The sequence below is a fragment of the Eretmochelys imbricata genome, chromosome 21, assembly GCF_965152235.1.
Source record: "Eretmochelys imbricata isolate rEreImb1 chromosome 21, rEreImb1.hap1, whole genome shotgun sequence".
NCBI lineage: Eukaryota > Metazoa > Chordata > Testudines > Cheloniidae > Eretmochelys > Eretmochelys imbricata.
In genome coordinates this window covers 9,741,061-9,756,321 of record NC_135592.1, presented here as the reverse complement: position 1 = coordinate 9,756,321, position 15,261 = coordinate 9,741,061, and the positions used below count along the sequence as shown (strand labels likewise).

Genomic DNA, 15,261 nt, shown 5'->3' with positions numbered 1-15,261 from the left:
GAGGGCCTGGAAGTGCCTGCCAAAGCAGGAAAGACCCCAGGCAGGAAGGCCTACAAAGAGGAATCATGAGAAACTTTTGTTTGGATGGACTTTTTGGATGGACTTTGAAACTTTATTTTAAAGTTTGTTAATTTAATAAAGCACAACCCGACAAGGGATGGGAATGGACAAAAGTGTTTTTCAGTTTCTTGAACAGTCTAAGAGGGAAAACTGAGACAGGATGCTTGTAGAAGGACCCTAGGCCAAGAGGGGGCACACGGGAGGTAGCTGGCCCACTATAGGGACCAACCCAAGACTGAGGGCTAGTCTGGTGAACACGCTCTATGCTGTTGGGTGAGAGCTCTGCCATCAGCATAATTACTCCACCTCCGTGACAGGCAGAGGCTATATCAGCGAGAGAACCTCTCCCACCGACGTAGCACTGGTGTGGACAGCGCTTAGGCTACTGGAACTGGCGTCGCTCAGCGGGGTGGCGTTTTCACGCCCCTGAGCGACATAAATTATATCGACATAAGCAGTAGTGTAGATCTGCCCTGTGGAATGAACTCCCATAGGAACTAAGGACCAAGACAAACCCCATCACTTCTCCTCCAAGTGCAAGGTGCACTTCTTTGACCTTGACTTCTCTAAACACAGAGTAACACGGGTTAGTCTCTAAGGTGCCACAAGTACTCCTTTTCTTTTTGTGAATACAGACTAACACGGCTGCTACTCTGAAACGTGTGTGTGTGTGTGTGTGTGTATTTTATATATATAAAAAAATTCTCCACCAATTGCACAGACTTCTTCCCCTCTGGAGAGGACAAAAGAACGAACACATGACAGATGGTAGTCACACTGTTCAATGCCCTGCTGGACGATGCTCACCTACACAGTGATGAGTGCAATATAGAAACCTACATATGCTTGGCCGAACATTTATTTTATTGTTTTGTAATTTTGATGGGATAATATCAATGTTTATTTCTAAGCATGTTTTTTTTCAATTTTTATCATTTTACATTTTCACAGCGGCACAAATGTGTGGCTTTTAAGCATTTTTAAAATGTTTATGAGTTTCAATTTTCACAGTTGGGGAAATTATTGGGGGAGTCAGAAAATGGGAGAGGGTCAGACAATAATTATTTAATGGCAGTCGACAAGATTCAGAAAGTTAAAGCTTTATAACCATTAAAACACAAATTGTCACCATCGTATGTCAAAATGTACAAATATCCTTAAACTAATAAGAGCTCAAGCAGCATTTTTCTTACTCCGTTGATCGGTAAATTTCAATTATTAACAGTGGCAATTTTTTCATTGGTTTGTGTGTGTATGGTGAAATTGGTGTTTACCAATAAAAAATGAATCCTTCCAAGCCTGCAATGGAATAGACATCCCTGGAGATTGAAGTACTCTATGCATCTGCAGAAAGGATCAAATTCTGCTCTCTGCTACATGGGTGCAACATTCTTTGAAACTACAGGGAGTTGCATCTTCCTAGTTGAGAGCAGAACATGGTCCAACAAGTACAGCATTGACAACACCAGTGCAAGCTCTTTGCCATACATTCATCTATCTATCTATCTAAAGGTTTTTATATAATGCCTAGATAACATGGTGATAGGCACGATATCAAAATGACAATAGATAAGGTTAGGTTCAAATCTTGGCTTCTCTCCTGAGACAATTAATACCAGTTGTCTGGTGTGGAGCCGAAGAAATGCACTGGGACCAGCTTCTTGCACAAAGCTAAAAGGTTTTATAGGGGGAAACGCTCCCCCTTCTTTCCCTCCAATCTCTCTATCTATCCCTACCTTTAGTCTATATCTATGACAAGGACCCCTTGGAAATCTTTGCAGTATGAGGCCTGGTCCTGAAGAGGGGAGGAAGAGAGGGAGCAGACAGCTGATGGGCCAAGGGGGCTGAGAGAAGGAAAGCTGGCTCTGCACATCACTGTCAGTGGGGGGTATTTATTTATCGAGTAACGGTAGTTACAGCTGGAAAAACAGGAGGAGGATCACTGCCAAACAATGTATCTAGGGAGATGTTTTGTTACTGCCATCAGCTGTCACCTTGGAATAAAGAGCACGTCCCAGCTATGACTAATACAGCCAGTGTCTTATTTCACTCTTGGATCCGGCCAAGGAATGTTTCTCTGGCCTAAGAATACAATGAACTCCCTAGCAAGATTCTTCTTTGCAGCCAGGTCTCTTCTCCTCCATTCCCAGACTCCTGAATCCCTCTTCAAAATGCTGGATAATGTTATGATCAGATTATAAATACATTTGTAATTATGCAACTAAAATTCTAGCAACTAAATCTCATGCTTCAGGACAGAAGCTGATCCCTGGCTTGGAGTCAGGAAGGAACTTGTGTGGCATTGCACAACTGGCCAGCTGCATTATGTGTGTGGACTTGGAAGCTGTTTATCACTAAAACATCAGATGTTGGCCATCGCCAGAGGTGGGATACTGGAGTTATGGACCAATGGTCTGATCTGACATATGGCTCCTTTGCTATCTCACATTTCTTGCAAATATGACACAAAACCCTTAGCACCTGACTCCTGTTAATGCAAATGGATAACCCTCTGGCTCACTGACAGGTGAATTGACCCTTTGAGAGTATCCCTCTGGAATGGAGGCTTCAGCATTGGTAGATGATGCCCCCTGTGTGCTCACCATAGGATAAGAGCCACGAGCACATATTTTAACCTCAGAAAATAAATGCTCATGATTAGAAGGCTACTGACAAAGGATCTGAATGGCAGAAAGGTCAAAGGGTTTGGGTGTGTTTTATTATATTTTTTCCCCCACATGAGAAATCAATACACGGGGAAAAAAGACAAAGAATTTTGTTTGTCAGATGAATTTAAGGGACTGATCCTGCTCCCATTGAAGTTAATGGCAAAGCTCTAAAAGTCTGAGACAAAACCCACAAAAGCCAAAAGGATCAAACCTCCAGTTGCTATCCAGAACTGGGTGTCACCTTAGTGTCCCCGCTTACAACTGTCCAGCAACCATCCCTGTCCTGGCCTGTACCCCGCACAGCTCTGCGTGCGTGCATGCCTCCTCCTTGACCTGCAGTGTTCCCTGTTCCTCCAGACTGTAATGACAGTAACTGCACATCTGCTGGACCCAGGCCCAAGTCTCCCTCTCTTGACTAGCTGAAGGAAAAATAAATTACTGTGCTGAGCATGACATTACTATGTGCAGTCACTAGGCACGCACCCATACGCACGTATACACACACACGCTTTTGGGGAGCTATCCACTGGTCAAAAAGCCTGGACCAGACCGATGGATGCTTTTCCCCCTACAGTTCTAAAGCAAATGTCAGACTGACAGCATCTCTCTGGCATTCCTTTACATATTTGGCCCAAGCACAGACGGGTGGGGGTTGTGACTACTTAGTGCACTGCCCTAGATGGAACTGCGCAGCAGCTGGGGAAAGGCTGGATGGAACCAGAATCCCAGCGGCACATTCCGGAGATTAGATGAGAGCTCGCATTGATCTTTGCAGTTTGGCTGGGCCAGTGAAAGCTAAAGACTGCAAGAGTAGTGGCACCATGATTAATCTAGCTGTTGAGATCTCCCAGAAATAGAGGCAGTGGGTTGGGGGATACAAGAGAGGACGGGATTTTTTTTTTTTGTAGAGGGTGGGAGGAGAAAAGGAAAGAGCAGTCACTCATCAGCTGAGGATTCCCATCCCCAAAATCTCTCCCCAAAATGTCAAAGGTGAGAATGACTGGACAAGGGATCTGGAATTTGAACATAGTTACCAGTCAAGAGGAAAAACAATACTCTACCCTCTAGCCAAGGAAAGTATTCCAAGCTTTAAAAAAAAGCATAGGAAAAATTATATATATCCCATGGACAGACTGTCTCAGAACTTCTCAAATCCCTTAGTGTCGTGTTGTCACAATACAATCCACCCCAGAAGTGTCAGTCATCAAATAAACAACTACCACTCACCAAGTTTCAGCAAACAGTGTTGGAGCAATGCAGGGTGGTTGCTGTTCTCTGCCCCAGAAGTAGCTGCATTTCAGTGGTGCAGCCTGTGCGGAGTTGGGAAGACCCTTGGGATTCTTTGAGATGCTATAGAAAGGAAAGATCATTGTTAGTAAAGGGACAAAAACTGAAGAATGTGCAATAAGAAAAAATAACTTTGAACAAGCGTGAATGGTCCAAATCCGTCACGATGTGGGGCACCATAAAATTACAGAGGCACTGAATGCAACACCATGGTTAAAGTTGAATTAAGATTACACTGAAAGCAGAAATTCAGCCTCTTTGATATGTATGCAGAATGCCGTGTATCCTCCCCAAACTTACAGCACTTACTCCTTGAATACAGAGCTAATATTTAATAGTTTGGTTGGCTGAACCTCTGTCATTATGGGTTTGACCTTTAGCACAGCAGTCAAGATGCTGGAGGTTTGATTTCCAACTGGCTCTGGAGGAATAAAATGTGAATTCACAGCAGCTACATGCTTCTTATTTATTTTCAACCTAGAGGCATGTCAGGAACTGTTTTCAAAGATTAATCTGTATTCAAGCTCGATTAAGTGAGAAGCACCTGGAATTTGCATAAATTTCCCCTTTAAATTCAGAATGAGATTTTTTTTGTGAAATTTGGAAACATTTCACGCCATCCTCAACAGAAAAAAACAAACCTTTCTAGAGATTACAAGAAACCCAAACAAGCCCTGGGTTCCCCACTTTTGCAGAGCAATACAGACATCCCAAACTTGTATCAATAAAAACGTTATAGACCCCCTAATGCTATTCTACGTGGTCTTTTTAGGATAGCTGGATTCCATGCTAACCTGGTTCAGGCAAAATACAGTAAACACCACCTCAGAACTTCTCCTGAACAATCCCATACTCTACCTCACACATACTGCACATGTCAGTCCTAGACCCCACTTCCCAATCCCACTGCTGCTTACTCCTGATCTATTACAGTACAACCTCCTGGCCCCACACACAAACTCCAACCTGATCCTCAACCCCACCATAGGCTCCCACTTCCAGTCTCTAGACTGCCTTCCACCCGATGCAATTACTGATCCGGTGTTCGCAAAGGTGGTGTAAACAAACCAAGGAATAACTGAGAAGTCTTTTAATTATTTATGATTTGTTTGCAGTGCGATTTCCACGCATCCAAGAAGGAATGGTCTCTGCCCCAAGCAGCTTACAGTCTAAGGAGAGAGAAATGTAGGGAACAAGGACCAGATCCTGAGCTGGTGTAAACTGGCCCAGCCCTACACCCCAAATATTTCCTCTGTGTAACTGTATATGGCTAACTTTAATACTTGACTTGAAATTCTGGACCCTTTGACATCAGTGGGGATTGTGCCATTGGCTTTGATGGGACTAGATTTTGCCCCTGTTGGATCCCCGTCTTTCAGTGCCCGCTCCACAAAAGCACGGTTTGCAGAGGGTGTAATTTTCAGGCTCTTGGGAGGGCTCCAGCTGTAATGTCTGCAGGGGGCCGCATTGAAGTGTGGCTCAGCCCCATCCATTATCCAGGTTGATCTTTACATAAAACAAATCAGGGATTCTTCCTGTTCCTTCTAGAAGTGGTTCCTCAAGGGAAGGATGATAGAATGCTGGCAACTCAGGGCAGGAGGGAAAGAGGCCAGTCCTGCAGCCTGCCAATTTTCTGTCCTGCCTGTGGATAAATAGGTGACTTCTGCTTCCTGGGTTTTCCATCCATGCCCTAACCCGCCCATGGTGAATTCGTCACTTTGTTTTAAATGCAAAAGGGGAGCGAGGGAGATTGATAAAAGGCCTTCACAAAAGCGAGGGCGGGTGATGATATCTGAGAGTTGTCAGATCATTCTGTCACCCCATCCAGTCACTGTCACTGCAGCGTTGTTCCATATTTAGCTCCCAACAACTGCGTCTAGGACTGGAACTCCCAACTCTCTTCCCCACCCCCCACCCCCATCTCTGCTCCCTGCACTGGTCTCGAAAAATTGCTCCCTCTCTTTCCTTGTGGTCTGAACCCAGTGCACCAGCACCCGAGAGGATGGCTGAAAACCAGGAGGAGCCCAGCAACACTCAGAATGGTGAGGAGCAGCCTGAAAATGCAGAGAAGCCTGAGGAGAAGAAGAAGGAGCTGGAGAAACTGCCGCCCTTTGAAATCGTGAGAGGGTAAGAGAGCTCAGTGCACAGAGTTTAGTTTTAAAGCGGCAGTGAGTAAAGAAAGCCAGGATGACTCATTTCCACTTAGCTTCTCACACAGTCTGTCCAGGGTGAGGTTTCTGCCTGAAGTTTTAATGTTGGTTAAATAAGGATGAAATCTGGGGCCAATGCAAGTCAGGAAAGGGATTTTTTGAACTTTTCTTTATATTGTGCAGGTTGCAATTCTTCCTACAGCTGAACCTGTGGCTAGGGTAAAGTTGCTTGGTGAAGAGAGTTTCTTTTTTAAGTGTAGGGTGGATTCTGATCAGCATGTAACTCACTGGATACATTTATGGGCCTGATTCTACCAATTCTCTCTTGCCAATGCTGACAAGTCACTTAACATGCAAGTAGTCCCACTGGTTTCAGTGGGATCACTAGTCAAGTAAGGTACTACTCGGTGTAAGGGTGGAAGAATCTTGTTTGCAAGTTCCTCCGTTGCTGGGTTAGGAAAAATACCGGCTCCAGAGCTAATGGGGTGGGTGGAGAGGGGCAAGCAAAGGAGACTGTTGACTTTAGTGGAGTCGCACGGCTGTTACAGAGGTACTGGATTGCCCTTCTTGGGGACTATCCTCTGTCCATTAGTATCCACAGGAGTGGTAGATTCTGGACAAGAGTGGTGAAAGCTTCCCCAACGCCCACCCTCCCCAAACAATCTTCAAAGGGCTCCAAATTATTGTCAGAAAGGCCAAAATACGTACAAAGTTATCCAGCGTTAAGCAGTGGAACAGCCACAGATTGGAGAGCCTTCATCCTTTATATAAATTATAAATCACAGCAAAATACAGGCACGGCTGCCAAATTTTACTTTTTAAACTCTTAAAATCTACCATTTCCCACGGGTCTAATGAGCCCCATGACTCCTGGAAGGTTGTTTGTTTTTTAAATAGGGACCCAGAAGACCCACTTGCTCCCCCAATAATGAGACCTTAGAATCAGCCCTGAAAAATATCCACTGCTGTGTTCTGCCCGCGCTATGGATCATACGGGCTAGATTTTCAAATGAGGGGTCAGATTTTCTCGGGCTCAGCACCCATCCCTGGGGCCAGGCTGTCGAAAGAGCCCCGCTCACATTTAGCTACCAGATCATCAGTCAGTTTTCAAAAGTACTCAGCACAGCACTTAATTTGTAATGAAAGAGGTGCCGGGGCTCAAGCCATTTCTTTATATTCATAACTGATGCCGCAAAGCCCAGAGGTAGCATGATTATGAACAGCCAAGATCAGCCCTGGTACAAATTAAGCCCTGACTCAGCAGCTCCCACTGTGACACTGAGGGCCAGATTTTCCAAACAGCTCAGCATGTTGGACATGGGGGTCTTTTAGACATCTGGCCTCTTATTTAGGAGTCTAAATGGGTGATGAGCTCTATGGGAAATCTGGCTCACGTTCTGAGTGTTGAGCCCTTCTGAAAAATCACAGCCTACAAGAGGATCCTTATAAGATCCCAATACAATAAACCATACAGCTAATACAAGCACAGAATGATGATTAATCAATGGACAAATGATTATACATTAATAACATATGAGGGAAAAGCGTGGCTAGGAAAATCTGTCTGTCTAATCTACCATCCCTAAGCATTTCTAATATGCCTGGCACTGTACTATTTAGATGCAACCATACATAATTTAAAGTGTGGCTTAACCAGAAAAGTGCCATTATAAAAATGTTATGGTCTAGCTCTGTATTTATTCTCTCCCAAGGTTGCCAAGCCTACGTGCTCAATTAATAAACCAAAATGTGATTATTTTCCAGCAGCCTTTAACACAGACTTCAATCCGGGAACTGAAAATCCAACTGGGGCCTTTCTTCCCTGTTATATCATCACTAATAAGAAAGATTCTACCATCAGAACTCAGCTGTCAATTCTGATGATGATGCATAAGGCAGGATATACTCTGGCTCTCTCCCCCTTCTCTGTGTTGCCTCCACACAGGGCTAAAGTGAGTGAAAGCTTTTGGTCCAAAAAATCAGCAGATGTGATTCAAAGATACACAACGAGCAAACATGTTGAGTAACAAGATGCCATTTTGACTCGTCACTTTGCTGACTATAATGGATATTCTGATATAAATAATTACATTAAATTGCTCCGTCCCTAAATTCTAATACTTGTTTTTCTCTCTGGATTTCACCTGAGAATAATTTTGTTTTCTGGTCTCACAATCTCTTTTAAAAGTCTTCTGTCATTTTTGATGGTTTAAAAATAGCGGGCCACATTCGGGACCCGATTCTCCACCATCTTGCCCTTGGGTAGGATTTTTAAGTCAATACCATTGTATTCAATGAAAGCAGAGTTGGGCCAATGCAAAGTGCTTCTGAAAATCCTACCAAGTGTCATGATATTCACCAGTAAAAGGTGAATGCTGAGTGGGCGTACAATGCTACCATTCCACTTTACACCCATTTTGCACTAGTGAACTTACTACACGTGGTGTGTGACAAGGCAGAATCTGGCCCTGTGGCCTCAAAGGTACTTTTTTATTTCTGTGACATTGCATGGCTGTTACATAGGTCCAGTCAGAGGTGCTGGATTTAGGATTGCCAACTCTGACTGAAGATTCTGGGAGATTTTTTTCCCCCCCAACATGACAATGTCATTTTCTTAAACTATCCTATTAAAATCTCCTGGATTGCTTCCAATAGTCACCAGGAGATGGATGCCGATTCCGGGAGACTCCAGGCCAGTCCTGCAGGGTTGGCAACCCTAGCTGGATTGCCCTTCTTCGGGGACTATCCTCTGTCCATTACTATCCACAGGAGGGGTAAACTTTGGACAAGAATGGAGAAAGTTTCCCCAACACCCCCCCACCAGTGGGTCTCATCTCTGTTCTGGAGACCAGCTCTCAGGGTGAGATCATGAGACCAAAGGTCTTTACTCCTTGGCCTCTGTACTGAGACTGACAACAAATGGAATAATTGGTGCCAGCTGTTATGGTGGCTTTTATGATGTGGACGGGGAACTGTGCGTCCACTAGGAACTGAGCTCAGACCATAAAACCCAAGGTATTTATGCCTTACTAATCACTGTGCTATTTGAGGATTGCTCCCAAAGATCTACCTTTTGCTGTCCGATGAGGTCCAGCAGGAGATATGGCTACCTGGGATTATTATTGATGTGCTGGGCTCCTAAGGGTGAGAAGTGGTAAAGCAAAGGAAGAAAACAGGGAGATCACAGAGGACTCTCAAGAAGAAACTGAAAAATCCAGCAAATTTACCCTAATGTTTAAGATATTGTATTTGGAAGTCCTGGGACTGCAGATGGGAATCTCTTTCTTTGTGCCTTTGTTGGATGTGATCCCCGTTTGGATTTTCTAGTTATTTATAAAATTTCAGCAGAGAGCGCCAGTTATCTGGCTAATGAGAGAATTTACAACTCCAAATGCCCCAGCATGTGTGCTCAATTACACTGTGTACAGTTCAAGCATGTCAGTTGTCAACCTTGGATTAGGGACATTTTATGACCCTTGCCAAGTGCTTGATGCTGCTGCCCTACAGCCCCAAGAAGTCTGTGCTTTGCAAATGGGGCTGGCAACCTGATTCGCTCTTTACACTTAAGAACATTAAAATCCTTTTCTCAATGTTACAGCGAGATTCAGCTGGCTGTAACAACTTCATGGGATTCAAACTGATACATTAATTTACACTACATTCCTCTGGGGAGAAAATGAGAATCCCTAGCACAGATAGGCAGTGGCAAATCCTTCCCCTTTTCCTTGGTTGTGGTAGGCTCCAGTCATGACAGAGCAGGATGGGTCCAGTAGAGAATCCTTGTGCCATTGTCATCAGTGAGCCCCACACAGTTTTGTTACTGAATGGCTGCTACAGAGCCAGTGAAGGAAGCATGAAACATTGCTTTTGTGTAGGCCCTATATAACCAGAGACCATAGCTCCTGGGTTCTATTGGTTGGTTCGGCATAACATTTATACAACACCTTTCATTCAAAAATGGATACATAGGATCATCCTAATTTTACACACGGAGAAACTGATGCCTAGAGAGGTTTAATAACTTGTTCCTTGTCACACAGCAACTTAATATCAGGGCTAGAACTAGAACCCAAGTCTCCTGAGAACCAGTCACTTTACTATTCGGCCCCTTTACTTAGCTACTTCAGAGATATATTGTGAGGCTTAATGAATTGTTTGTAGAGTGCTGTAACCTCCTCAGATGAATGATGCTATAGAAATGCAAAGTATCATAATTACCTACTATTATACATGTCTGAAATGCTCAAAGGTCAGACCATGCACTGGCAGAGGTCCAAAGTGTGTGCAATCTTATGGTACATGTGGTTTTCTCTTTTCCTGCTGAATCACTTGCTAATAGATATCACAGCCATAGAGTCAAAGACAACTCGTACAGTTTTTGATTGCTGAGAACAGGGACTACAAGTCCTGTAACAAGGATTTAAGTTCTCCCACTACAGATGTTTAGATGACATACTTGTGCTGGAATATTCACACTGCTCTGACTGAGATTGGTTTAAGCCCTTTTCAAGAATTAGTACTCTCCGCACCCATAATGAGCAAGGTTTTCGATTTCCAAGATCTCAGCCAGCCATGAACAATTTTAGATAGTCTCTCGAGGTTTGTTTACAGGCTTCTTTACTGGAAATAAAGTGATCTAGTGTATATTCCACATAGCTAGGAAAACAGATTTGGTTTAACATCCCAGGTAATCCCAGCCCGCCTAGTACATGATAGGGAAGAGATTTTATGTAAGGTCTGGTTGGAGGGCCCAATTTAATGCACTCTGAAGTCAATAGGAGTCTTTGTATTGACTTTAAGAGCTTTTGGATCTGGCCCTCACAGATTAAATGACTCATTAAAAGATAGAGAGACATTCACCCCTGCTGTAACTTCACTGAAGTCAACGGAATTATATCAGGGATGAATTTGTATGTAACTATTATATCTGTTAAATTTTTAAATAAATATGTTAATTTCTTGTAAAATAACGTCTTGTGGCTTTGCAAACCTTTGAAACAAGGGGAGGATGGCTTGTGCTGGGTGGAACCTTTTGATTTTTAAAAGAAGTCACTAATTATCTCAGAGGTAAAGTCATGAAGTTTGCTATTACCAAACAAATGTAAATTTTTTAGACTCAAGGAATGAGAGAGTAGGACTTTCACCCAGTCCATGCGAGGGAAGCACCATGGTCTGATCCTGCTCCTAATGAAATCAGTGGGAGTTTTGCAGTTCACTTACAAAGGAACAGGGTTAGGCTCTTAATGAGGTACCTTTAAATCTTCATAGGGGGAAAGAAGGAGAAAGTACTGTCAAGAGGAGGAATTTTGAAGGTCACTTTGCTTGGTCTATTGGGGCTTGCTTAGATTAGGGAAATTTGCAATGATATGCATTAGTGAAAACTCCTAATGCAGACACATTGCACGAGGGCACAACAGAACTTACATTTGGGCAGCATATCTACATTAGATGTCTGAACTGGTATAACCGCATCAATGCAAATTTCCTTCGTCTAGACAAGCCCTTGATCCTTTGGGCCCTTTCTTTTTGATTACACACGAAAATAGGCAATGAAGGCATAATTCAAAGTCTACTGAAGTCAGCAGAAGCCCTTCCATTGACTCCAAGGGGCACTGGACCCAAGTGTTCTTCCTTTTTACTCATATTTTGAATGAAAATATATTCAGCGGTTTTCAATACTAGAATCAAATCTCTGCCTGTTCTATATTTTCCAGTTTGTGCTTGGCCTCGTACTATTTAGCAGTACTATGTTTATAATCCTCTATGACTGCCCTATGTCCAAAGCATCTTCCACACAGGAGGAATTGTTTGCTCCCCAGTCAAAACGGAGAGGCCTTGTCTACCTTACTATTTTTCTTCACACTGAGGCAGTACCACCAGCGATTGCAACAGACGCCTCATTGGCGACCACCACCATTTTAACCACTGTGTTGCGCAGACTGGCTCTGAGGAGGATTAGAGAACACAGTGCCCTAATCCCCTGCAGCCGGTATATAGCAGAGTTTGCACTGCGGCTAGCACCCATGGAGCAGCACCGTTGGGAAATGCGAAGCAGAGTATTTGAACTGCAGTCCTAGAACTTTAAGTTACATTATAAAATATTCAGGGTTTGGGCTGTCATTTGACTAGGTGTATGTAAGCCCTTAGCAAAATGGGGTCCAAATCAGGAGATCATGGTCACATCTTGAATGTCATCCCTCCCCTCTTAAATGGGGAGTGTCAGAGGTACCAGGGCTACAGCATTTTAGGGAACTAAATATAACTCCCCTAAACAATTCCAGAGACCATCCTCTTCTGGAAAACGACCACAAGCAAATTCATCTCAGCGGTGACAAATCACTGAGATTAAATACATTTGGAAACCGGGGGAGGAACAGTTCACAATGACTTCAGGGGGAGACGCACCTATTTATACCAGGGCTAGATTTAGTCTCCTATATCCACATTCAGCAAAACCACAGCACAGTTGACGTTAGAGGACCAGAACTAGAACAGCAGGCTAACCGCCAGGACTGAAGTACGCTTGCATCAGTGTGTGCAGAAGCTTGCCATTTATATGCTAATACTAGCCAGTCATCTGCCTCTGTTCAGAAGAAAGTCAGTCTAGATGGAGAAGAGTTAACAGACCAGAGTTCTGGACTGTAAGGGTACTGTAGGCTACCATTAAAGGGCACTGGCAGAGCTGTGGAGGGGCTTCACATTGGAATGGCAGGTGTGCAGCTCAGATCTGAAGTGCTCTAGCAGACCTGTACCCAGGGAAGTCATTTTCCTGCTTCCTGCAGCACTAAAAAAAGAAACATTCAAATAACACACCAAAGTAGCTTCAAGAAAGTCACTCCTTGTGCTGACTGGTCTTGAAATACTCTAATAGAGGATATACCGAGATTTGCAGGGTGGACGGATGCGTCACACACAACCCAAAGAAGCCAGGCAGAGACAACATGGGACGGGGAGCCACAAGCCCAAGGTTCTATTCCTATCTACGTACTTATATGGCCTTGATGACTATAGACTGTCTGAGCACCTCACAACAATTAATTTTTCATCCTTACAGCACCCAGGTGAGACAGGAGATATAGCCCCTAGTTTGCAGGTGAAGAACCAAGGCACAGGGTATTAAGTGAGTTGCCCAAGACCACACAGGAAGTCTGTGGGTGAGCTGAGGAACTGAACCCAAGATTTCCGAGTTCCTGTCCAGTGTCCTAATTCTTCATTCCAGTTCTGCTACTGATTGGTTGGGAGCCTTGGACAAGTCACAAGTTCTTTGACTTGTTTTCCCCATCTGTAAAACATGGTACTTCTATTTCCACTCTGAGAGCGGCAGGGCGGGCATGCGGCTTGACTAACATTTGTCAAGAGCTTTGGTTGAGAGTTGCTGTTTAAAGGCTGTGTGTTATTATAGGGTATGTTCTAACACTGAGGCATTTCTCTTGCTCTCCCCCTCTCCATAGGGAGCGCTTCCCCGCCTTCTTTTTCAAATTCCAGTTCAGGAACGTAGAATACAGCTCAGGCAGGAACAAGACCTTCCTATGTTACGTTGTGGAGATCCAAGGCAAAGAGCCAGGGAGCTTTCGGGGGTATCTGGAAGATGAGCATGCAGCAGCCCATGCCGAAGATGCTTTCTTCAACAACATCTTGCCCACATGCGATCCCAACCTACGCTACAACGTCACCTGGTACGTCTCCTCCAGCCCCTGTGCGCCCTGTGCTGACCGGATAGCCCAGGTACTGCAGAAGAACAAGAACCTACGCCTCTCCATCCTGGTAAGCCGCCTCTTCATGTGGGAGGAGCCAGAGATGCAGGCCGCCCTGAAGAAGCTGAAGGCATCTGGATGCAAATTGAAGATTATGAAGCCTCAAGACTTTGAGTATATCTGGCAGAACTTTGCAGAGCAGGAAGAAGGAGAGGCAAAGGCCTTCGAGCCCTGGGAGGACATCCAAGAGAACTTCCTGTATTACGAAGAGAAGTTATCAGAGGTTCTGCACTGACACCCATGACCGTGAGGATTTCAGTTTGCTCATTTAGCTTCCTGCTTTAATGGCAGACAGACTCGTGTCACATCTTAAGGCAGAAAGAGGCTTTTCAGGGTACTGTCACTGCCATCTGTGACTCCAGCTCCCCCTCGGTCTGACAGTACATGAGCATCATGAACTTCGCCTAGGTAGTACCTTACCCACTGCAGCTAGCAATCCATTAGTGTGATTGTCCCCACCATAGGGCACGTAGAGGCCTACTGAGCTCTCTCCCTCGCAGGGACTTGTCAGTACCTCTCGGAATTTCACCCCTCCGCCCCAAATCACTTTTCATTAGGAAACAAAGGGGAGGGTCATTAGATATAGCAAGAATGTACCACTCTTTTCTAGATGGGTGATGTTTGCACATCTAACGGAACTGGAAAGAGGAGGAGTGGTTCTAGTCCCCTAGAAAAACATCAGAGGAGGGTACTATTATAGTATGTCATCCCTTCCACCACACACAAAGCTTGAAGAGTGCATAACTAATTTTGAGCAACAAAGCCCTGAAACATCGGAAGCTGGTAACGTGTCTCTCTCTCTCATCTCTCCAGGGCCAGCTTGTAAGAGATCTGTCACCCAGTGGAGAGAGAGGCATGACAGACTTGGACATCTGGGACACACCTTCAGCTTTTCAGAGCTGCTTTGAATCAGGCAGAATGCAACAAAAACCTTTAGCAGACATGGCCCTGATGGACTCGGACTACATTTACCATGTAGCATTTAGGCATTTTGTTTTTTATTTTTAAAATAAACTTGCACTGTCTTTGTTAGCAGGACAGGAGAAGGCTATGTGCTGTGCTTAACAATATGAATGCAGTGGACTTCAGTGGATTGGCAGGAGAGAGAGCAGGGGCAGCTTTAGCATACCCCCCCCCCTTTAGATCCAAGCCTCAAGTTCAATAAATGTATTGAACAAGCGTATGTCTTATAAATGCCCGAGGACCTTTTTCAAAGACAAACACATAGGTCTATAGAAAACAAAATTATTCATTTTCCACCATGTATAGATAATCCAAAGCTCACTGTGGGGGTTCTAGACTGTTACAGGCAATATGCTGGAGTCTTCTGGTGACATTCTG

General features: G+C 44.3%; 1 protein-coding gene across 2 annotated transcripts; it reads left to right on the top strand.

The window, feature by feature from the left end:
- The first annotated feature begins 3,657 nt into the window (after window positions 1-3,657).
- APOBEC2 (apolipoprotein B mRNA editing enzyme catalytic subunit 2) lies at window positions 3,658-15,012 on the top strand. Of its 2 annotated transcripts, none has more exons than XR_013348516.1 (3): window positions 3,658-6,143; window positions 13,618-14,328; window positions 14,734-15,012. XR_013348516.1 is itself a non-coding variant. In XM_077839239.1 (3 exons), the coding sequence occupies exons 1-2, from the start codon at window positions 6,019-6,021 to the stop codon at window positions 14,153-14,155; spliced, it is 663 nt and encodes a 220-aa protein (XP_077695365.1). In that variant the 5' UTR covers window positions 3,658-6,018; the 3' UTR covers window positions 14,156-14,166; window positions 14,734-15,012. The 2 variants fall into 2 exon arrangements, 1 of the variants encoding a protein (XP_077695365.1); XM_077839239.1 differs by having other exon boundaries at window positions 13,618-14,166.
- The last annotated feature ends 249 nt before the right edge of the window (window positions 15,013-15,261 follow it).